The following is a 25,722-nucleotide window of genomic DNA, read 5'->3' on the forward strand; positions in this document are numbered from 1 at the left end:
AGTAAATCTAAGTGTTTTAGACTTTTATCTCTTTACTTTCATTTCTTCCTTGGGAACACAAGCCCTCCTACTTCTGAAGCCTCTGTTTCACTGTCTCTATCAAGTCTAACAGCAGACAGCCTAAACCTAACTCTGATCATGCTTTTTTAACTCATAGGACTGGAAGGGACCTTGGAAGTATTCTAGGTACCCTGATTTCTTCTGATTCTTAAATATAAGCTAGTTATAGGTCCACAAAACCAGGAGTTAAGTTCTTTATTTTTATCGGCTGTGTCAGGTTTTAATTTTTGAATTGTTTCTCAACTTTAATGCAACCTTCTGGGTTGCACAGAACTTTGTTGATAAATCTCATTATGGTTTGGTGAGCTTAAAATTGCCTACTGTAGTTAAAAGTCATTCTTGCATTTCTTTCCTATTTTTTAGATGTCCCTGACCCACCAGGAGACCTCCGACTCTCCGAAAAACAGGCGAGAAATATTAGATTATCTTGGAGCCCTGGAAGCGTTAACAATAGCCCAATTAATGGTAAGAAGGATTCTTCTGCCACAGACTGGCTTTTATAAAGTGACACTAAATAATTAGCCTTGAATTAACCATATATCCTAAATGAAAGCACCGCCGAATTAGTTTGCTGTTGAAGGTCTTTGTTGTTAATCATCTTTTTCGGTTCTCTTCCACCTGGTTCCAAGGTGATTTACTTCCTTAATTTACAGGCTTTGCTTATTGGGTTTTTTTCTCCTCTCCTTTCTAGAATCCATTGTGGAATTTGAAGAAAACCGATTGGAGCCCGGAAAGTGGCAGGAATTAATTAGGCTTCTACAAAATGACACTACAGTTGTTTTACCACTGATCCCTTATATAAATTACCAGTTCCGTGTTATATCTGTCAATGCAGTTGGGAAAAGTAAGCCCAGCGAACCATCAGAACGATATGAGACACCTCCAGCTGGTATGTATTGTTAATTGCTTTGTACATAATTATATTGCAAATGGTGAAGAAGGTATACTGATATGCAATGCACCTAACATATGATCAGAGTGGTTATTTTGCATTTGACAATTTGATCTTTTGGTGGGGAGAGAAGCTAAATACGCAATAGAAGAGTATAACCGTTTTGGTTTGTTTGTTTTTGAACTTTTTATTTTTTACTCCCTTGTGTATTCTCTTAATTATGAATCTAGGGTTGAATGTGTTTGATTTTTTTTAAAATTCTGGTTATCATTTTTGGAAAAAGTTATCATTGAGCTGGAAGAAAGAGATCACGCAAGTAAGTTCAAATGAAAGACTAGTCCTTCCTGAATGATCTAAGGAAGGATCTCATATAACAGGGGTCCCCAACTTTGGCAACTTTAAGACTTGTGGACTTCAACTCCCAGAATTCCTCAGCAGCTTTGCTGGCTGAGGAATTCTGGGAGTTGAAGTCCGCAAGTCTTAAAGTTGCCAAGGTTGGAGACCCCTGTCATATAACACATAATTTTACTAAAAAGTAGTAGGAAACATTTTATAGACTAAATGTTTATGTTGATTCTCAGTCATTCAGGTTAGATTGTCCCAAAGGTGCTTTTTTAAGAGGCGACTGGATTGTCTTTGTTTTTCCTTGAAGATCTTTAGCTTCTCATCCAAAAAGCTTCAGTCAGAACTGAAGAAGCTTCTTGGATGAGAAGTGAAACGTCTTCAAGGAAAAACAAAGAAAGTTCACTTGCTTCTTGAAAATGCATTTTTGAGATCTTTTAGGCTACATATCCAGCCACAGTAAATTTGTTACAATTTCTAAAGTTTAAAGAAAGACATATAATTTAGAAAGTAAGTGAGTCTCTTCTTTCTGGAAAAAAAGATAATTCCTAGGTAGACTTAATTATTGCTACTGTTCATCCTGCTATGAATCTGAAGAAGCAAACCATACTAAAAATTCATTTCCATTAGGATTGTGACATAATTTACTTTAATCTCCACTGGATACTCTTGTTTTTTATGGACATAAAATTCTAATGAAACGAACAAGAAACTGTTTTTTCTTTTTTTTACATTTCCATGAACTGATCTGCTTTGAAGGGGTCCTAGGGTGTTATGAATAGAATTCCCAATTAACTTGAACTTCCTGCAAGATTTAATGTGATTTATTTCAAATTCAGTCCCACCTTTCTTCATACAGGCATGATTTTTGAATAGGACTTATCAGAATATAAATATTTTTTATTAAATGATTAGTCTCTGACAATTTTCTGTTCACAATCAACTTTTCTTGGTATAACAGGAACTAATTGGTTGCTGAAACAAATGTTTTGAATGACTTATTGATTTATCTTCCCCTGATAATCATTAATGTTGTTTGTGTATTTCCCTAGCTTTCCAGTTCCAGGCCTTATGTTAATGATATACTTTCTGTTTTTCCAGTGCCACTGAGCCATCTTTTTAAAATAATTCCATTAACATCTGCTGCTTTGTGAAAATTACTATTTCTTCTAATCCTGTCATTTTAATGAAAATGGCTAAATCCATATTATTTGCATGCTTTTTTCTTTCCTCTGCCCTTTTCAGAATTTTGTGACATGATTTTCAAGTATAAATGACACACAGACACGAAACATGTATTGTATTGTATGTATGTATGTATGAATATATGTGTATATTAAAGGAAGGTAGACAAGCAAACATGTTGGAAAAATCACTTGCAGAAGTATCTATTCTAGAAAAAGAAAGTTCAAAATATAACTGTTAGAAGAAAAGCAAATTAGTACAGATGTTAACATTGAAGGTTTGGAAATTGTAATTTACAAACTGATTTCTTGAAGAATGAATCTCTCTCTAGCTTTATCATCTCTCTCTATCATCTCTCTCTCTCTCTCTCTCTTAGTATTTTAAAATTGCCAGTATTTTAAGGCAATTAATTTTAGTTATTAATTTACTTTTTCTTCTAGCCCTGTCCAATTCTGAACATGGTATGCTTGTTTGCCACAAACTATTTTTTTTAAGATGAGGGAAGGGAGTTTTCAAGATTAGTTTTAATTGGAATTGTCAAATCAATTATGATGCATCATAAAGACCATAAATAAAATAACATATAGTTGAGCATTATGTAGGATTTTAATCTTCATTTAAAGATTTTTTAAAAAAAAATATTTAAATTGAAATTTAAAGGTTAAAAAAAATCTTAAATATTGTACTGCTCTTGGATATATTTGCAATAGAGAGATTAAATAAAAATTGCTTAATTTAATTATTCCTGCATTGCAGCTCCAGATAAGAACCCAGAAAACATTAGAATTGAAACTTCCAAACCACATGAGATGAACATGACATGGGAGGTAACAATTTTATATAAATGTTATGGAACTTTTTGTTATGATATGTCACCCAACTTTTAAATAAGCTCCAGTGCACACAATGGGATACCATTTGACTGAATATATAAGTCATGGTTAAAGAAAACACTTGGAAACTGCACTTGTAGAGTAGTGAGGGTTAATGATGAAATTGTCACATTTTAAATTCATGCTAAAATTCCATCTTGCCTTTTCTTTGTTATTATTTTCTGGCCAACAATTATAAATTTAAATTTCTCTTAAAAATTATCTGGAGGTCACTAAGAATAAGTGAAACTTTTATTTATTTGATCAAAATAATGCTGCTTTGGATTTTCTCTTCCCCAATAATAATTTTATGGAAAGCCTCATTCAATATAACAATTCCTGGCCGAAAATTTAGAAAGAAAGCTCATACTATAGTGCTGTGTGCATCATTAGTATGGTTGTCCTGCCAGCCAGGTACATGCCTTCTAGCCTGTGAATTGCAAAACTAGGTTAACTATTTTGCATTTATTCTCTTAGTTTGGTATTTTCCCGAAATTCCTGTGAATGAAGTCACAATGCTGATTATTCATACAAAGTTCCAAAAAGTCTTTAAAAGCCTGGATTTAGTCTCAGGCCTAGGGTTATTGTGTTGGGGGAGGAGAGGCTGGCATGTGTTATTTAAATGGCTACTGTCTTATTTCATTCTATTTCTTTTATTATTTAAATTAGTGTTATATTTTATAAGCCACCCAGAATTCACTATATTAAATAACAATAATAATACTATAATTGAAGTTTGCCATTTATTGAGTAAGCCCAAAAAAACACTAATAGGCTTTGGATAGCATGATGGGCATGCTATAGATAAATAAATACATTTGCCTTGTTACAGTATCCCTTTTCCAATTTCACTTTTGGAAGAATGTAGGAAAGTGAGAAGTTAATTACATTTTATTCTTTGATGTGTAGAAAGATAGCATTATAGATTTTTCAAGATTTAAAGGGGTCCATAGGTGTCTGGACAATGTCAAAATGGTGGTTGCAACCAGGTGATTTAAACTGTGCCCCTTTTTGCATATGCACATTAAGTATATCATGCATTTAAAAAGATGGGCTTTCATTCCTTAATTACCCTCCTGTTTTGACATCATTAACTATACCGCAGATAACTTATTTACAGTCAGTTTTGTTATATAAATTAAGGTTTCTTCCTTGAAGAATAGTGCTGTTGATGGTGTTGGTGTTGCAACATTTGATTCATTTTAATGGAATAACGGAGTTGGAACGGACCTTGGAGGTATTCTAATAACCTCCTGCTCAATCAGGAAACCCTATACCATTTCAGACAAGTGGCTGTCCAAACTCTTCTTAATACACTCCAGTGTTGGAGCACCCACAACTTCTGGAGGCAAGTCATCACACTGATTAATTGTTCTAATTTTGACTTCATTTGCAGCCATTAAAGCCCATGGAGCAAAATGGACCTGGTCTGGAATACAAAGTGAACTGGAAACAGCAGGATACCAATGAATGGGAAGAAGAAACAGTGCAAAAACATTTCCTAGTATTGCAGAACACCCCTACTTTTGTGCCTTATGATATCAAAGTCCAGGCAGTGAACAAGTATGGATCTGGCCCTGAACCTAATATAATTACTGGATATTCAAGTGAGGACAGTAAGTAATGGAAGATACAAACTATCACACACACACACACACACACACACACACACACACACACATATGGTTTTTCAAATTCAAAGGTGCTGAAAGGTGATCTGACTGATGGAAATTATATTATGGATAAATATTCTGCTACAGAACATTTTCACAGGTCAGTGCTCCGATAATATTAGTAACCTTGGGAGTTGTTTAAAATCCTGTATTTTTCTGGGTTTATCATCAGAATTGCCAGACATAACAAGAGACCTGATGAGTCAGGCCCATCTGATACTCTGGGTCTATCTATGGAGATTCTCAGCCATCCAGTTCATGGCTGCCCCAAAGATGCTTTTTCAAGAGGCAAGAACTTTCTTGTTTTTCTTTGAAGACATTTTGCTTCTCATCCAAGAAGCGACTGGACTGGATTAGACTGGGATGGGATGACTCACAGTGGCCAGGTGGCCATGGCTAAGTAGGCATGGCTGGGTGGTCACAGCTGGGTCACTGTGACTAGTTGGGCATGGCTGGCTAGGCATGGCTGGCTCAATATGGGTGGCTCGATCCCACTTACTTGGCATGGTTGACTCTGATGGAGCAAAGCCAAACTTCTACTGCCTTGACAGATCTCTGGAAAGCAAGAAGAGGAGACAGGGAAGCAGAGCTCCCTGATCCTGCATGAAGGAGGCTGGCCTTTCTCGAAAGGGAATCCCCATTTCCAAGCGTGCATGGTAAGGATTCAAGACTTTTATCCACATCTGAGCTGGCAAACTGCCAATCATGCCTGGATTTGGGGAGAAGGACCTCTCCTTCCTCTGTGGATAAAAATGTCGTGGTTCTGACAGATGAAACCATTTAAAAGAACTTCAAGGCAAAAATTTCTTCCTTAAAGAACATTTTATTTAGGAAACAAAAGTATTGACACTTATATAGGTGAACCCAAGACTGAAAGCCCCTCCATCAGGATACAAAGTAACAAGTTTCAATTTCCACCCCAAATTGCTGTCATAAATCACATTCACCAATTATCTCAAAATGTGGGCTCTCCTCCAGATTTTCAGCCTGGCCAAAACCCTGACCTTGATTCTCACAAAGAAGTATTGTTATGGCTAACTGAGAAACTTAACATCCTCCTCCCCCCTCCTTCATCTAAAATCTCTAAACTAAACTGTGGCAACGAAGACAAAATGGAAAATAGTTTCAGTTCAGTTTGTCGCAACATTGACAAAGAGTCACAAAACTTGGAATAAGGTGGGGGGTAGGTGTGTTTGTGTGTGTGTGTGTGTGTGTGCACATGTGCTTGGCTGCAAGCAATTTGAGGAGGCAAGGAGCTTGTGGGGCACTGACTTGTCATCGAATTAGCTGGTGTATCTTGTTCTGTGCCAACCAGCCATCCTGAGTCGATAGGGCTGAGTCAGCTGTACCTACCCAGCCATGCCTACCTAGCCACCTGGCCATACTGAATCAACTGCACTGAGTGAGTGGCATCAAGCTGGACATATCCATCCAGCCATGCCCACCCATCCATGCCCAGCTAGTCATGGTAACCCGCATCCAACCACCCAACAATGCCTACCCAGCCATGTCCACCTGGTAGCTGTGAGTCATCATAGACCCGGACTGGAATGTGAAAGCTCTTTCATTACTTTTACCAGCAACCTTCACTTATCACACATTGCCCATGATTCAATAGGTAGTGAATTGTCATCAATATTAGTATATCCTGATTGACTATGAACTTGTCTAGCCTGCTGTAAAATTGTCGATTGTCACTATTGCAGTCAAAAATTTATACAATTTCCTGCTCCTTTCATTACACACATACTCATGCACATGAACACTTATACTCATGTAAGAGCTGAAAAAATCTCATGTAAGAGCTGGAAAAGAACCTGAAGATATATATATATATAGTGGGGGTTTCTTTTTGGAAACCAAAAAGAAACCCCCACTAAAATCCAGGACAAAGAACAAGAAAACGGCAAAGCCCTCCTCCCATACATAAAAGGCACCACAGACAGAATCAGTAAGATCCTCCATAAACACAACATCAAAACAGCATTCTGCACAAACAGAAAAATATCCACCATCCTTAGAAACCCCAAAGATAAAATTGAATTAGAAAATCAAGGAGTATACGAAATCCCATGCACCACTTGTCCCACCACATACATCGGACAAACCAACAGAAGAATAAGTGCACGCATTGAAGAACATAAGAACTCAGTCAAAAAAGAGGAACCAACATCTTCCCTGGTCCAACACCTTAAAGCCACAGGACACGAAATTGACTTTAAAAATACCAGAACCATTGCCAAAAGTGAACATTTTAATAACAGAATAATCAGAGAAGCCATCGAGATAGAAAAACGCCCACACAGCATGAACAAGCGAGATGATACCTCCCGCCTACCAGCCATTTGGAAACCCACCCTTATTGACAAACGACTCCCTAACACAAAAAATGATACCAGACCCACACTCACAAAAACCACACAGGATGTCACCACCACACATCCACGCAAAAAGCAAATCCAAAGCCACACCGATGATGAGGCACGACCACAAACCAGAAGCCAGACCACAGCTGCATCATTAGCCACTTTAAACCCCTCCAATCCATACATGAAGCAAACTGACACCCTCCGTGAAGATGAGGCACGACCACGAACGCGAAGCCAAAAAATAGCAAGGCAGCCCAAAATCTTAAACCCCCCTGCAACTCAGACTAACCTGAGCACAACCAAACAGAACACTCCCCCAGCCAATCAGAGCACAGCCAACCCCCAGCCAATCAGAGCACAGCCACCCCCCCAGCCAATCAGAGCACAGCCACGCCCCTAACCAATCAGAACACACCTCCACCCAATCAGAACACAGCCAAGCTCCCACCCAATCAGTTCATACCCCCACTGGCAGTTAAAAGGAAGAAACAGCTAAGACCACACATTGCTCCTCGAAGCACGAAGCTGAAAGCACCAGCCTGAAGATGACGAATGGGACTTCGTCGAAACGTCGCCAAGACACTTCCAATTTTACGTGGGAGAAAACCCGAACAACCAAAGACATATATATATATATATATATATATATATATATATATATATATATATATATATATACTGTTAAAATCAATAAATAGTCAATCACCAAGAGAATAAAAATATAAAAATATAAAAGATTTTATTTACTGAACCTAGTTTTCGTCAAGAGCTCTTGACATCAGGGTGTAAACGGTAGTCATTGGGAAAGCTTATATGCAACCACTAATCATTTACAGGGTGTAGCACACAGCACTCTAGACACTGTATGTACGTGTGTGTGTGTGTGTGTGTGTGTGTGTGTGTGTGTGTATTTCTCTTTCTGACAAACAGTTAAAGAATTAAATTTGAACCCATAAAGGGTGTGGCTAACTGAAGAGAGCAGAATGAGCTCGAAATGGCCATCGTAGTCTCCCAATTTAATTCTTTAACTCTTTGTCAGAAAAAGAAATTTTGGACTTGTAAATGTTTCGCAGTTGCGACTTGAGCCTGCTTAACGCCCCTAGTTGGGGGGCTGCAAGGCAAAAGAGATTGTAAAAAGTATAACTGCAGTATAGCAGTTAAAAATGTCAAGGTGTAATCAATCAGACCAGTCTGTCTGAAAAACTTCCTGTATATATATGTATGTATGTATGTATGTATGTATATGTATATGTATACATATATGTATATGATATCCTGTACAATGTCATAGACTGGTCAGAGAAATAACATTGGATATTCTAACATAATTTTACCCTACCAAGGATTTTTGGGAAATAAAAAATGCCTGCCTTCTTTTCATCATACAAAATAAAAGAAGGTGGCTGTAAAGAAATTAAATTAATATGCAGTCAATAGCCTGAAAGATGTTTGCACAGCATTTTTATTTTAATTTAATTTTATTGTATTTATTTGTATCCCACCTTCATTATTTTTAGAAATAATTCAAGGCAACAAACATATCCAATGCACCTCTTCCTCTTCCTGTTTTCCCCACAACAACAACCCTGTGAGATGGGCTGGGCTGAGAGAGAATGATTGGCCCAAGCTCACCCAGCTGGGCTTTCATGGCTAAGGTGGTACTTGAACTCACGGTTTCCCACTTTCTAGCCTAGTGCATTCTGAGAAAAAGGGAAACACAATATTAATGACTTTGCTATTTTCAAGAGTATGGGCAATAGTTAGAAACAAGAAATATACAGGATCTTGATAATGACTGCACCCGCTTAGAAAGCACAGAAATCTGATTGTTTTTGTTGTTAGTTGTGAAGTTGTGTCCGACCCATCGCGACCCCATGGACAACATTCCTCCAGGCCTTCCTGTCCTCTGCATCTTCTGGAGTCCATTTAAGCTCACACCTACTGCTTCAGTGACTCCATCTAGCCACCTCATTCTCTGTCGTCCCCTTCTTCTATTGCCCTCAATCTTTCCCAGCATTAGGCTCTTCTCCAGTGAGTCCTTCCTTCTCATTAGGTGGCCAAAGTACTTGAGTTTCAACTTCAGGATCTGGCCTTCTAAAGAGCAGTCAGGGTTGATCTCCTCTAGGACTGACCGGTTTGATCGCCTTGCAGTCCAGCGGACTCGCAGGAGTCTTCTCCAGCACCATAGTTCAAAGGCCACAATTCTTTTGCATTCAGCCTTTCTTATGGTCCAATTTTCACTGGAAAAGAAAGGGAATGGCTGATTTGAACTAAACTTCAGAATGATTTTCTTGTTGCAGTTCCTATTTGTAGTTCATAAAGTCAAATTCTAGATCTTTTTGGTCTTGCCCCTCCCAGGCCATGCTCCAGAGGCTCCAGGCCGGTGGAGATGGTCAGGTTCCTGACCTGGAATGTTATTGGCTTAAACGTGTCCCAGAAACGAAGAAAGATTTTCCATTATTTGAAACAACATAATAATGATTTGATATGTTTGCAGGAGACTCATATAACTTTAAAGGATTCTAAATTTTTGATGAATTCCCGTCTGGGCACACATTTTACTGCTCCAGCCCCTGGGAAAAAAGGGGGAGTGGTAATTTATGTGAAGAAAACTTTTCCAGCTAAACTAATTGAGGTTGATTCTGAAGGAAGATACTTTTTGTGGAATTATTATTACAAGGCCGAAAGGTTCTTATTGTTGGACTATATGCTCCCAATCAACAACAGAAACAATTTTATAAGTTGCTGCATGGCAAGATATCTCAGTTGGATTATAAATCGGTAATTTTGATGGGTGACTGGAATGGGGTTTTAGACCCAACTATAGACAAAAGAAGTTCCTCTAAAACTTTTATTCAAACTAAATTACCTATGACTTTCTTTGATTTGAAGGAAGAATTGGAGCTTATTGATATTTGGCGAGAAAGGAATACAAGTGATAGAGACTTTACCTTTTATTCTGATAGACACCAGTCATTTTCAAGGATTGATTTTTTTTTTGATTACTAGTGACTTCCTCCCTAGAGTGAGGAAGGTGAAAATTTTTCCTAGAACATTGTCAGATCATAGTCCGGTGTGGATGGAGTTATATTCGGAAGACGGGAATAGAAGATCCTGGAGATTGAATGAGAACTTATTTAATTGGGAGGAGTTCGTACAAAAGTGTAAAGAACATTTAAAGGACTTTTTTACTATAAATATGAATAAGGGAACATCGATGTCTATGGTGTGGGACGCTAGTAAAGCATATATGAGGGGAATTTTGATTCAATTGAATAAAGTTTTTAGGGAAAAAGGGTCACAAAGACGTAGAGAAATAGAAGAAGAGATCAAATCAAAAGAACAAGAGTTGGTTCTTAACCCTACTGATAATAATTTAAAGGTATCTATAAAGATGCTTAAGGAACAATTTAACATGTTGATGGCAGATCAGGTGGCTACCAATCTGTCGTATATGAGACATAATACTTTTTGCAATGTGAATAAGCCTGGGAGGTGGTTGGCTTATCAGTTACGAAAGAAACAGAAAGCTAGAATTATAGAGAAAGTAAAATATAAAGGTACTGAGGTTTTTCAGCAAGATTTGATTAAAAAAAGCTTTTTGGACTTTTACACAAAATTATATTCAAGTGATAATATAAGGGGTTTGGATATAGATAAATATTTACAATCAGTACATTTTCCTAGACTTTCAGAGGAACAACAAAATGGGATGAATAGTTTAATTACTGTGGAGGAAATTGGCTTAGCTATTAAGCAGTTAAAGGTTGGAAAGTCTCCTGGAACAGATGGACTGACTTCTAGGTATTATAAGATTTTATCTGAAGAAATGATAGAGCCACTAAAGGAACTCTTTAATAGTATTTTGTTGGGTATGCAAGTTCCTCCTTCTTGGAAAAGAGCTTTTATATCACTGATCACCGAAGGAAGATCAGGATCTTACAGAGCCTAAGAATTATAGGCCAATTTCATTATTGAATGTTGATTATAAGATCTTTACAAAAATTTTGGCAAATAGATTAATGCAGGTTATGAAAGACTTGATTCATAGTGATCAAGCAGGATTTATAACAGGGAGATATATGAAACATAATGTTAGACAAATTATTAACTTAATTGAGTACTTGGATAAGAATAATCAGATTCCTGTGGCTTTTATCTTTTTGGACGCTGAAAAAGCTTTTGATCAATTGGACTGGCAATTTTTATTTTCTTTGGTAGAGAAAATGAATTTTGGGGATAATTTTTTACATGCACTTAAAGCTATATATCAGCAGCAATCTGCACAAATTGTTGTAAATGGGGGATTGACTGAGAATTTCAATATTCAAAAAGGGACAAGACAAGGATGTCCATTATCCCCATTGTTATTTGTTTTAACATTGGAAATTTTATTGATTCAGATTCGGGAATCGAAGTTAGTTAAGGGTGTAAAGATAAGGAAGAATGAGTATAAATTGCGGGCATTTGCGGATGATTTGGTTTTAATTTTGGAACAGCCGAATCAGGCGATTGATGGTTTATTAGAACTTATAACACAGTATGGGAATGTTTCTGGTTTTAAAGTTAATAATTATAAGACTAAGATATTATCTAAGAATATGTCAGTTAAAGAAAGGGAAAGTTTGATTAAAGCCACAGGTTTTCAGATGGTAAAAAAGGTTAAATACTTGGGAGTATATCTAACTGCTTCAAATGGAAAATTGTACAAGAACAATTATGAACCACTATGGGCAAAAGTCCAAAAGGATTTAATAGATTGGAAAAAATTGCAATTGTCATTGTTGGGGAGAATTTCAGCTGTAAAAATGAATGTTCTACCAAAGTTTCTTTTTTTGTTTCAGATGATACCTATTCTTAAAAAAGAGGCAAATTTGGAGGAATGGCAAAAGGGTATCAATAATTTTATATGGGCCGGGAAGAAACCAAGGGTTAAATTTAAGATATTACAGGATGCTCGAGAAAGAGGGGGACTTAAGGCACCCAATTTGAAATTATATTATGATGCAGCCGCCCTAACTTGGTTAAGTGATTGGCTTAATTTAACAAATATGGATATTCTTTTTTTGGAAGGTTGGGATTTAATATATGGTTGGCATGCATATTTAATTTTTAATAAGAAAGTTGATCGGACTTTTAAATCACATATTTTGAGGAATGCCTTACTTCGTGTTTGGAAGAAGTATTATTATAGATTAAATTATAAAATACCTATCTGGGGGATTCCCAGACATGCAATTGAGGGAACCTCTAAGGGGACAAATTTTGATAAAATTTCATATAAAGAATTGTTAATTTGTTCTGGTTCGAATTGGCATTTGAAATCCCTAGATGTATTAAGGCAGCAAAATATTCTACAGTCATGGTTTCAATATTTACAAATAATGGATAGATGGACTGTAGACAAGAAAGAGGAAATAACACTAGAAGATAGTTATTCAGATTAAAAACCAAGGTCCGGCTCATATAAAAAGAATATATAATGTTTTATTAGAGTTAGATTCGGAAACAGAATTGGTTAAAGATTGTATGATTAAATGGGCTCAGAATATACAGGAGCCGATCTCATTGGATTTATGGGAGATAATTTGGATAAGAAATGTTAAATTTACACAAGCTCAAAATTTGAGAGAAAATTTTTATAAAATGTTTTATAGATGGCATTTAGATCCTAAAAAATTATCTTGTATGTATTCCAACATACAGCCCAAATGTTGGAGATGTGGCAATAATGATGCGACATACTTTCATATTTGGTGGAATTGTAAAAAAGTAAAGGCTTTTTGGATTATGATTTGGTGGAACATTCAAAAGATTTTTAGAAAGAAGATAAAGTTTACTCCTCAACTATTTTTACTTGGTATTTTTGTTGACTTAAATGAAAAAGAAACTACTTTGATGTTGAATTTATTAACTGCAGCAAGGTTACTAGTAGGTCTATATTGGAAGAAAGATTCTTTGCCTACTTTAGAAGAATGGATATTTAAAGTATCTAGTTTTGCAGAAATGGCAAAAATTTCTGCTTATTTAAAGGATCATACACAAGAAAGATATATTACTGTATGGGGAAGGTGGATAGATTATATTCAGAAAAAATATGGAATTAAAAAGTTTTATTTATTTTATGAATGAATATCAAATATAGAGAATTGTTTTATAAGTTATGGAGTTAAAGGTTAATTATGATATTTTTTTTCTTTCTCTTTTTTTTTCTTTTTTTTAAATTATTATATTTTTTTTTCTTTTTTTTTTCTTAACCCTGTATTCTGCTCTGGGAAGTGAAGGGAGGGGGGGTGGGGGTGGGAGGGAGGGTAAGGGGGGGGTCTCTATTTTAAAATTTTATTGTATTTTTATAAATGATTGTATGTTTTAAAAAATAAAAATTTTCAATAAAAAAAAAATAAAGTCAAATTCTATTTGTTCCAAGGCATGTCCCACTAACTTCAATTGGAGTAAATCCCAGCTTAATGCTCTAGCTCTAATATATGCCCATACATTAAGGCTTAGGCTAGATGCTATCAGATATATTACACTACTATTATTGGCATATGATTATATGTGTGGCTTTTCATTATACTGCCCCATCATTTTAAATCCAGGTTATCAAATGGCTGTCATAGGCCTAAATCTAAACCCAGAGGAGTCTCTGCTCCATTTATTAATGTGTTAATGAAGTGTGAGGAAGATATCATATCTGTCATCTCAGAATTGCCTGGAGCGGTTTGAAATTCTAGTCCATTAACTCTCTTTCACTTCCAAAGGAGATCCTCTGAGATTGAGGATGGTTGAACGTTATGCTAAACTTACAATTCATGTAAGCACAAAGTAAAAACCTCCTACTGTCTGCTGAATAGAGGATATTATATAAATGTTGTCTTCCTCTGTGTTCAGTTCCAGAAGCAGCTCCTTCAAATGTAATTGTTCAAGTCATCAATAGCAGTCTGGCGAAAGTCATCTGGTCCACAATTCCAAAAGATCGGGTCCGTGGACACCTTAGAGGATATAAGGTGGATGTTGTTCTCCCTGTGCTTTCCCACAGTTTACCTTGACTCCTTGAATTATAAATATGATTTTGTAGAATGCTTGGGTTTGAACATCAGTTTAAACAGATCAGTAAAAGAACTAGATGATGCATTTCTACAAAATGCAAGCCTATTTATCTAATTTTAACCTTTGGCTAGGTTATGCAAGTGTGTATGTGTGTGTGTGTGTCTCTTTATGGATGCATGTTGGTGATTAAATGGTGTGAATGCTGTCAAAGAGTCACATCTGCTCTCTGCAAATATCCCTTCTGTAGATCAACTGGTGGAAAATCCGAAACCGTCTGGATGAAAAAAACCATCACCCAGAGAAACACTCCTTGACATTTAAAGCAGACCGAAATGATGGAATGATTCCTGGTTTAGAGCCTTTTAGTATTTACCACTTAACCATCTTAGCTTTTAATTCCAAAGGAAATGGACCCGAAAGCATTGCATATGAATTCCGAACCCCAGAAGGAGGTAAAGCTGGAAAAAGGGAGGGGGGGAATAAAAAGGAAAGAATGGCTAACTTTTGTAACTGCATTTTTCCCTTTGCAACTGACTTGATTGTGTGTCACTGTCTCCTTATCTGGGCATTCTCACAGTTGGAGATATCAAAGTAATATCTGACTTTTAAAAGGGAGTTTTTATTGTTGGTCACTGCAATTATATATTCATTATACACACTAGAGTTATTATTGTGCTTGATAAAAGTGTATTGCTTATTATTCCTTGGAATTTTCTAAGAACCTAATTAGAAATTAGATAAGATCTCCAATGAGTTACAAAAACTGTCAATGGAGTCAAACATTAATTGTTATGAAGGAAGGCCCCCCTCCCCAGATTAAAATATTCTTTATTTTTAATATTAAAAAAAGAGGCGGGATAGAATATTTCTCCTAAAGGAGAAATGGAAAAATAATCTTAACAATGGCAGGAAACAGCCCCAGTCTTCTTGCTATAAGAAAAAAGCCCTCAAGCAAAAAGACCAGTTATTAGAAGATTTTGAATGGATATTTATTTCCAGCATCTTACTCTCGGCTTGGAACTGGAGCTGATTTTTCTTTCAACAGTTAGAAGTAGAGAGGTACTACTGAAAGCATATGCCATGATTTCTTGCAAATTTCTTAATATCTTTAATACAACACACATTCCTTCTCAAGTGCAGATTCAAGAGCCCATAAACCCATGCTGACTAATGGCAGGAGACAGGAAGAATGACTAACTTGATTTCAAACAGAAGAAGAATTGGGGAAAGAAGAAAGTACAAATCTCTTATGTTTTCTACATTTCTTAGATTTCCCCAAAATCTATGAAAATGGTGAATGAAATCATCTGATAAAATAGTATTTATCTTTCCAAAGCTGAATACTTAGCTAACTTTCAAACAGAGGGTAGTATATTCAAAATGTTCCAAGCTAGTTCAATTCAAATTTTAAGAACCTGAAAAACATCATATTCATTTTACTTAACCAATAAGATATATTTTGAAAAGTTGCCTGCATTTTCAATAATATGTAGGGATGAAATGAGTGACTAATATTTACTTGCTTTGTTTTTATATTATCTTATTTTATTCTATATCTAGATACATTTCCTATATGGATAAATTTTATAAGAACAAATGAATAAAAGTGTATTCATGATCAATTTTTTACATATGTATTTTACAGTCCCAGAAAAACCACACTTTCTAAAAATACTAAATTTTGATAAAGACTCAGTAACATTATCATGGGGACCACCGAAGAAACCTAATGGATTCATTACTGGATACACATTGCAATACCAAATGAGTAAGTATACAAATATTCTACTTTCGATTTAGGATTTAAAAAAACATTTATTTAAGGCAGATCATTCTTAACTGATGTTGAAATATGAGGGAAATTGTTTCCTCCCTTATTTTTTCAACAGGAAAACCCTTTCTTAGCTATTTTTCTTTTTTAAAAAAATACAGAATCCTATATTTTAAATTTTAATTGGGCACAGCAGAGACATTAAGGGGTCCTAACATTCCTGCTGTAAATCTTTATTAAAGATTAGCAGACTGACTGACTGAAGTCATGAGTTGAAAATATATGTTTTAGCCTCATATAGCTAGATATATTTTTACCTTCTTTTATACTGCATTAAAATTATCTTACTGTATCATCTTTATAGGGGAATTTGTCTTTTTCTTCCAAATCCACATTTGCCTAATAACAAAGGAAGATGCAAGCAGATAGTTAACAGTGTGAGTTGAGGGAAGAATGATAGAATATAGGGTTAAGTGTACTAAGTATGCTTAGTATATAAGCCATATTCTAAAGCATGTGTTGCAGTACCTTCCAAGAGTTCCCAAAATTACATAATCTCACTAGTAATGCTAGTACATTGACTGACAAATCAAATTAATCTGTTTTTTAATGGAATATAGTTGCACCTCCATGACTGAAAAAAATGCATAGATATGCAAATCAGGCAAACACATATTTGATGTGTTTTCCTTTCGTATTTGGTGGTGGAAGTCTATTGAATATAAATTAAAATACAAACAAACTGTGGAGGAACTGGATAGATCATGGCCTTGGATTCTCATTACCTATTATTTTAGGCAAATATTCCAAGTTCAGTTGTAGAATTGGTTGCTATGAGATGATCAGCAAATAAATAAATAAACAAACAAATAAATAAACAAATAAAATGTTCAAAAATCTGTATCATGATTTTTAATATTTTACATGTAAATTTTATTTAGATTCAAGTTCTGCTTACAGCAAAATTTTCACTAGATATTTTGTTTTGTAGTAATTAAACTGTATAATACAATGTGTTATACACGCACATACATATCATATATATATATATATATATATATATATATATATATATATATATATATATATATATATATATATATTTGCTGCTCAAAGCACGAAGCTGAAAACACCAGCCTGAAGATGACGAATGGGACTTTGTCAAAACGTCGCCAAGACACTTCCAATTTTACGCAGGAGAAAACCCGAACAACCAAAGACCTACATACAAATACCCGCGAAAACCTCAGAAAACACACACACACACACACACACACACACACACACACACACATATATATATATATATATATTTATATTATATTATATTATAACAATTCAAATGTTTTATGTTGTACATTGGTGAAATATAAAGTTGGCATACAAGGTAGATTTTTAACAAATAAACTGATTTCTAATGTTGATGTCTGACTAAACAGTATCTGCTTATTCTTTTGTTTTTCAGTTAATGAGACTGACAACATTGGGCCTTTGCATGAAATCAGCATTACCAATTCATCATCATTAAGCTTCCGATTGTCTAACTTAAGCCTCAGCACAAAATATAAGTTCTATGCAAGGGCCTGTACAGTGCAAGGATGTGGAAAACCTATCACAGAGGAAGGAATAACAGTAAACCAAGGCAGTAAGTTAAAAGCAGGGTTGAATGTCTACAAATCTAATCTTAATCGTAACATCTGGGTATTGAACCAAAGGGAAAATTAATCAGTAGGAAAGGAAATAGTGCTTATTATTAAAAGGCTGATACTTAAGGCTTCAGAAGGTTGCATATCATTATCTACTAAAACTATTCCTCATCAGCCATTTGGTCTTTTTCTTTTCTCTGAATATACTGTATATTTGCAAAATGGCTTCCTATGATAATGTTGTGAAGACATGGATTCATTTTGACTTGTACACTTGTTAATGTAAGTAGTTGAATACCATGAATATTAGGTTGTGCAAAGCTTAAAAGCCATGTTTTATTTCAACAAAATGACAAATGAAACACTCCTCAAAAATCCTTCATGCAGTAATGATCTTGTCACTTACATAAGATCCCAAAGAAGGGATATATAACTGTGGCATCTTACTACTAAGGTCCAGGTAAGCACCTATATTGCTTCACTGCTTTCTGTTTCAGAGCTACTCTCATATTTTCTCCTCCACATTAAAGGAGAAGGCTGACAATAGTCTTTTTCAGCAAATGTTACAGGAGAGGTCTGAAAGAGCTTTCTCTTGAAGAGTTAGCCACAGAGCTTTCAGATAAGTTCTGGTCAGACTTGAATTTTCTGGAAAGTGCAGAAAATTGCATGCTAAGGATTTTCCAGAATGGGTGGCTCCAGTGCAGACTGTAGGAAGTCCCATGGTACATGCTGAAGTTGATCCACTCAAAATTCCCCCAGCACTCATGGGAATCTTTCAGTTGATCACTTCTACAGTGGGCTACAAGGTGTCCTCCATAGTCCTCTGTCAACCACTTGAGAACAGTCAATGGCACAGAGAAGCTCTTTTGATGGCCCTTGGTTATGCCACATGTTCTCTAGGTGATGAGCAATTGAGGAAAACTAGTAGCATCATGGCACTTTCTTTTTTCCAATCATAGACTGCAGAAAAGAAAATCCATCAGTGTGGAAAAGCTCCTTTGATTCAGGAAATTAGATTAGGTCATCTCCTCAATTCAGATCGCTTCTTTAAGCAAATCTCTGTAACTTTATGCAGTCTTACTGAGCTAAATAATCTTGGTTATAAAGGAGAAAATGATACCACATAGGTCTATTGTTGTAATAATCAAAAATATAATTATATTTAATTTGACAATATTTGCTGCAACAGAGCATCGCTTTTAATATACAAATGGAAGCCCATATTTAATTGCATTTCTTTAAACTATAACATTCTGGGGTTCACTAGATGAACCATTTAATTTCCAATTAAAGTCCCATTAGCACAATTACATCCATCATTCAGCTGAAATACAATCAGATGGATGACTTACAACTCTGTCTCTATAGCTGTAGAACCAACTAGATATTAATTGGTAAAATTAAGTGAGATTGGCATACCAATTTGCCAGACAGAATGAGCTAAATAAAAAATGCCCAAGTTCATCAGTGTGAATAACATACAATAACAGTGTTGACAGGGAACAGTCAAATATTTTCTTTCACTTAATAAGTTATCTTATTAGAATGGGGTGCATACATTCCATTTAAATCAGAAACTGAAACTTCCCCCTGGAAGATGTAGTTGAATCTTTCAAGCATAAAGGGAATAGCAATATTAGCACATCATAACAATGGTTGCTTTTTGGTTTGGCTGATTTGATTGGGCTAAGATTTGTTTAACAGGGGCCCCTGTTAAATTTCACAGTAATTGTCACACTCTACTTTGACTTGGTCAGGCCCTATTTGAAATACTGTGTCCAATTATTGACACCACAGCTTTAACAGGCTATTGGCAATGCAGAACAAATTCAGAGCAGGCTACATAAAGGGACTGAAAACCAAGTCATGTGAGGGATGATTAAAGGTACTGAATTTATTTAGCTCTCAAAAGAGAAAATCAAGAGGAGGTGTAATATCTGTCTTCAGATATTTGAGCCAGGCAGTTGGTAAGCTCTGTTGGAGAAGTGACTTTTTGTTTATAAGGTCTATTGTTTAACTGAGCATGATGGGTATATATTGTTGTGATATTTTTAATCTCTGTACACCATCCAGAATCATTGATGTGAAATGGGAAGTCTTCAAATATCAGATGGATGGATGGATGGATGGATGGATAGTACATAGTATATAGATTTCCATTTGTTGTATTAAATTGTTACTCAAAACATTTTGTAATAAAGATGAATCTTAACTGTTGTACCATGGGGAAATAGTAAAATTGTTCATTGTTGGGTTACTTTGTCTCCAAAGTATCATTCATATTTGTAAGGTTCCAAACTCAAGAAAAATCTAGACTTACAATTTGGTATTTAATGTTTATATCAGTTCTTTGATATAAAAGAAAAATGAAAAAAAGCTGATGGCCTGTTGATTTTATTCTTAGTTCTTACTTTTTGGGTATTAAAAATAAAATTTTAACCCAACTGCTTGTGGATTTCTTAAGCTAATAATTGTACTTTAGTGACCTTTAATATATTCCCTAAAATATTTTGCTACTAATGTGTTATGTATCTTCCTTTACTTCTTAAAGTTCTTCATATTTTTATCTTTTCAAACTACTCTTGCATACTGCAATGTATACATAGATACATTATTTATCTTCTCCAGGTAAGAAATATAACTCTAAAACGAAGTACTAGGCTATCCTTAGTGGATTTATACATTAATCAAATCTTTGCAGAGATCTTACAGAGGGAAATATGTCTGAATATTAATGTGAATTTTCTATAAAAACCCAAAACTTGTATCAAAATCTCCTTATCCAGCAGTTAATATTAATTGGATATCTGTGGTGCAGCAGCCTCATTTCTATTTTATTAAGTCTTTAAACAGCTTTATGATATCCTTTTATTTTCTTTTTGTTTGACTTCATTATGACTTTAGTAAAAGTGATCCAGGGAAAGCTTTTTTTGGAGACATTTTGAATCAAGCACTTCACTGAACTGATGGATGATAGATGGATAGATAGGTAGATGGATATACATAGATGATGATGGATGGATGGATAGATAGATAGATAGATAGATAGATAGATAGATAGATAGATAGACAGATTCTCCTCCAAACCTGCAAAAAAGGTTTGCTGGAGTATAACAGCATAAATATTAAGATTAAAGCAACAAGATTATGCTTAGAGAAGCATGCACATACATAAACACATCCCAAGGCATCTCAATATTTGTTTCTTGAAAATTCAACATCAGCAAGACAAAAAAATAAACATGTACAAAATGTACATGCCTTAGTAAAGCTCAGCAAACGATCCATAATCAAAATACTTTTTGCAAACTAATTATAAGAGCATGCAGATAATAGCGTGCAACATCATGCCAACAGTCTTTAGATTTTCATACATTAGTTAAACAATTGTTAGATTTGCAGATCTTTAGCAAAGCTTTTTTTTAAAAAAAAAGAAAAGAAAAAGAAATAGCAATAATTGGGAGGTATGCAGATGTGAGATATCTTCTACAGCCAGTCCTTGACCTATGTTCATTCATTCAGCAAATTACAACAATGCTGAACAAATGCCCTTGGAGATCCAGGCATCCTAGCACCCCATGATCATGTGATCATGATCTGGGTGTTTGGAACCAGTTCGCATTTAAAAAACAGTTGCAGTGATCTGAGGCCATGTGATCTCCATTTGCAACCTTCCCTCCTGGTTTCCCAGAAAGTCAATTAGGAAGCCAGCAAGGAAAGTCACAAGTCACTGGGATATGTCCTTCTGTGTTTGTGCCACACCAGTCACTCAAATCCTGACCATCACTGTGACTCAGTCACACCCTTGCAACTGTCCCTAATCTACACTGCACCTTCTTGAAGTGTTATTGCAATCTTATGCACCCTCTCTGACCATCCCTTGTACCCTCATGCAACCCCAGGACCTACGGGGCACCCCCTCACCCACCTAGCAGCAACAACTCATCCTCAACTGCCATCATCGTTGAAGACTAGCTGTATCTTGTTGCTCTTTCCAGTTTCCTTCATCTCAACATCAACCCATCAACATCAGTAGAGTCTCTGCTATAATGGCTAAGCTAGAAAAGATCTCAAAAGATTCAAAGTAATTCAATCATAAAAAGACCACAGTTGTTCAACCTTAGTGCTTAGGCCAGTAAGAAAAATTTGAAATAGCAATCTTCTAAATATGTAGCTTTTATTTTAAGACTGAAACAAAATAGTCCATTTTGCCTTGACTGTGATACTACGATATCTTGAATTACAGAAAAGAGTCAAAATGTTTCAAGGTCACAATGCTTTGAACATCTGTAAGGAATGTTATCACAGAAACATTATTATTGGCAATGTCTGTTGAAATGTGATGTCTAAAGCAATTGATGGAGCATGCTTAATTTCCAGTTACTTCAGCAGCTTTAATGTGCCTGACAAAGTGGTTTCAGAACTGGAGGGAGCCTCCTGTTCCTTTCAGTTTGTAATCCTGTGTATCTGACAGCTTTAAATAGTTTGGATTATTTGAAATGACAGAAATTGACATAATACATTTTCTCCTTGTTACCTTTCAGAAAACATTTATATCAAGTGTACTACTTTGTGCATTTAGGGGAAAAATAACTTGCAATGACCTGTGATTAGAAATGTAGTTTCAGCTTCATGGAATTAATTTAGCAACATCAATTCTGCAAGATAGTTTTAATTATGTTAAACCCTTCTCATCAAATGATGGTTTAATGCACCAATCAACATACTGTATTCCTTTAATTCTCTCTGGCACTATCATAATTAAAGTACAGGCTGTAATTGATAAATAATTGTTTTGGAAAACCTTGTAATATTCTGCTGTTTTGTCTGTATCCAACCATTTTTAATCTTTTCTCTTTTTTCCCTTTCAGTTATCTTCTGAGTGTTAATTCTTGAAGCTACTATTTGCTTGCTTGCTTATTCCAGAACTAATAATCATTGCTTCTGCATCGCACATGCAAATTATCTAAGAGTTTGCAAGCTCCACTATATCTGTGAACTAATAACTATCTGTTCTAATAGATACATTGTACTTCAGGTTGCAATATTAGATAGACTGAGCAAATAAAGCAAAATAAATAATTCCTTAAAAAAAGAATACTTAAAATATTTAGGAAATCTTATTTAATGAAGATTAAAAAGTTAAATAATATGCAGGTTTCCTTTCTAGGATGTAAATATTCATCTTTTTTGTTTCCTCTTAAAAATTATACAGTACTGTCCCAATATAATATAAAATAGATTAAAAGCATCAAAAGAATAAAATTACATGCTAACTTTTCATTTCATTCATGAAACAGAGGTAAAATAATTAATTAGTGAGGGAACCACTACTCTGTTACAGCAGAAACCAGAAAGTGCCTTATGAAAGTGCCTTTAAAAATTAACAAATGTATTATGACATAAATCCAGGATTCCCAGTGCTTCTTGGATTGATGGCTGTGTTCCACCTTTGAATGGTGTATCGGAATCAGACAGCAGGAGATATAACCAAGGCAGAAAAGTAGGCAATATTAAGAGAGAAACTGAATTTGATTTAATTTACATTGCATTAGAATACAGGGGTAGTCAACCTTGGCTCTTTTATGACTCATGGACTTCAATTCCCAGAATTCCTGAGCCAGCTAGCTGGCTCAGGAATTCTGGGAGTTGAAGTCCACGAGTCATAAAAGAGCCAAGGCTGACTATCCCTGCATTAGAATCTAATTTGTATTAAATCAATTTAAATAAAATAATTTATCATGCATTTTCTTTTTCCTCCATATTAATGAGAGAATCTGATGGCAATTTTTTGAAGGGCTCTTGGCCATGCCCAAGCTGAAATGTAGTACTGAAACTTCAGTTATCAGGTACTCCAATAAAGGAGACTGTTTGACATGAGGGTTGACATGAGGGCTCTTGGTGCTCTCTGAAAATGCTTGTTTTCTTGGAAATGTTTCATTACTCAAACTAGGTAGCATCAAACATTGATGATGTTACCCAGTTTGAGTAATGAAACATCTCCAAGAAAACAAACAAGCTCAGAGAGCACCAAGGACCCCTCAGTTATGTACTCTGCTATGAAACCTTACCTTAAGAACCCCACAAGACACTTGCTTTTTTTTTTTCAATGATAATTTTATTAGAGGAATTGCTGACTCATTATTTGGATACTTGTTTTAATAGAGAATTTTAGTTCAGTTTACTAAGATGAGCCAAACCTTATAACTTTTAAAATTTCATTTTAATTAGTCATATTAATTAACATTTCACTGAAGCACTACCATATAATTATGTTAATTTGACTTCTTTAATGTAAAATATTTCATTATACTCAACTATAGATTGGATTTTGATGTAATTCTATATCAACCATTTGATTTGTTTGCAACCAAGTTGAAACAATTTAGATAGCTGAGTTTTTAAAGGGGAAAAATGCATATTAGCATTTATTTATTAGCTAGAATATAAGTTTAAATGTAACTGTTTTATTGAAATTCTGTGCAACATTAATTTTGCCATTTATTTATATAAACATAATTTATTTGGATATTTAAATATGTTCAATAAATCAATGAATATTATTAGAATAAGGTATTTTTCTTGAATTTGTAGAAACTGGGCTAAATTATCCAGTAATTTAAATAACTAGCTTCTATTAAAATAAATACAATTTAGAACATACACTACATGAATAGTAATGTGTCATATAGGATCATTACCCTAAATGATCCCTTGTAATAATTGTGAAATTCTCTAAGGATAAATGCTTTACCTAATAATATTAACTGGTACTGATTGTGTAATTTTATATCCTGAGGCCCTCACCCAATTCACCTATTTGACTTGACTCTGTGCATTCCATAGGTAAAGCTGTCGGGAAGATTACTGAAGTTAAGCCCAGCCCAAAGAGTCAGCCTGTTGAGGCACTTGATCCTGGAACTGCAAACACAATACGACTAATGACTAAGAATTGGGTTGATAATAATAGCATTTCTGCAGATGTAATTGAGACCAGGGGGAGAGGTGAGAAATTCTTAAGGCCTCTAAGATGACCGTGATTCTCACAAAAAAAAAAAAAACTTTAGCCACTGCATATTAGTATTATAGACTGTATAATTGTAACATGAAACAGTTATATAGTCAGAACTCACTGCATCTATTATAATTGGATTTTCATTGTTGATTTCAACAAAAGAAAAAAGTAGTTTCCCAGTTCATAATCCTCAAACACTATACTGTAATTTCCAGAAGTATTGCTGGGGCCAAATCTGGTACAGGAAATGTAGACTTCTCTTAATATTTTGAATGTTAAACTGAGAATTGCAAATTATCTTTGCGATAAATGTTAGTATGAATGTAATCAGTCCCATTCCACCACAAGTTTTTCTGCTTTACCTTTAGTAGCAAGTTTCCGTTAATAATTCCAAATCTATGTAGGAAGAAAAAATAAAGAGTAATTAGGACTACCATGCCTGGACTGCAAAATGTAACAAAACCACTGGATGGCAGCAAAGAGTTAATTTTCTGTATAATTTTCTGCAATCTGAAGTCTTTAGATTTTTGCAATTCAGGTGTGATAATTCTTAGATTAAATTGGCATAAAGTTGTTCCAGCATTTTACTGTGGAAAACAGAAAACCTCTGTGCAAGTACCAGGAATATGTTGCAGAGACACGTGTGTTCTCAGTTTCTGCAAGTGCTATTGGACAAAATTAAAATTTTGTAGAAGATTAAAATAATATAAGGAGGGAAAATATTTCTCCCAGTACAATTCTGGAGTGAAAGATAGATATCAGACAATACGTCAGATTTCTGAATGGGTCTTCAATCTTCTCCAAAGAGGCAGCTGAGGTCAGACATATTGAAAGCCTAGGTGTCCCG

General features: G+C 35.0%; 1 protein-coding gene and 1 long non-coding RNA gene across 11 annotated transcripts in view; one reads left to right on the plus strand and one right to left on the minus strand.

The window, feature by feature from the left end:
• The window catches only part of CHL1 (cell adhesion molecule L1 like), a 231,822-nt gene that overhangs the window by 194,670 nt on the left and 11,430 nt on the right, over window positions 1–25,722 (plus strand). For 9 of the 10 annotated variants that reach the window (XM_039355679.1, XM_039355670.1, XM_039355671.1 and 6 more), the window contains 9 exons: window positions 424–525; window positions 752–949; window positions 3,236–3,306; window positions 4,748–4,967; window positions 14,285–14,400; window positions 14,691–14,895; window positions 16,089–16,211; window positions 17,680–17,859; window positions 24,707–24,865. In XM_039355679.1, coding sequence (XP_039211613.1) covers window positions 424–525; window positions 752–949; window positions 3,236–3,306; window positions 4,748–4,967; window positions 14,285–14,400; window positions 14,691–14,895; window positions 16,089–16,211; window positions 17,680–17,859; window positions 24,707–24,865 — 1,374 coding nt within the window. The remainder of the gene's footprint in view (window positions 1–423; window positions 526–751; window positions 950–3,235; window positions 3,307–4,747; window positions 4,968–14,284; window positions 14,401–14,690; window positions 14,896–16,088; window positions 16,212–17,679; window positions 17,860–24,706; window positions 24,866–25,722) is intronic. The other variant, XM_039355680.1, reaches the window with a different exon arrangement.
• LOC120313601 overlaps window positions 1–25,722 on the minus strand; it is an 80,720-nt gene that overhangs the window by 2,873 nt on the left and 52,125 nt on the right. Inside the window, exon 3 of the long non-coding RNA XR_005558189.1 lies at window positions 25,238–25,271. This is a non-coding gene — a long non-coding RNA (uncharacterized LOC120313601). The remainder of the gene's footprint in view (window positions 1–25,237; window positions 25,272–25,722) is intronic.

This window comes from Crotalus tigris, unplaced genomic scaffold (genome assembly GCF_016545835.1).
Source record: "Crotalus tigris isolate CLP2741 ecotype Arizona unplaced genomic scaffold, ASM1654583v1 scf7180000018725.1201236, whole genome shotgun sequence".
NCBI lineage: Eukaryota > Metazoa > Chordata > Lepidosauria > Squamata > Viperidae > Crotalus > Crotalus tigris.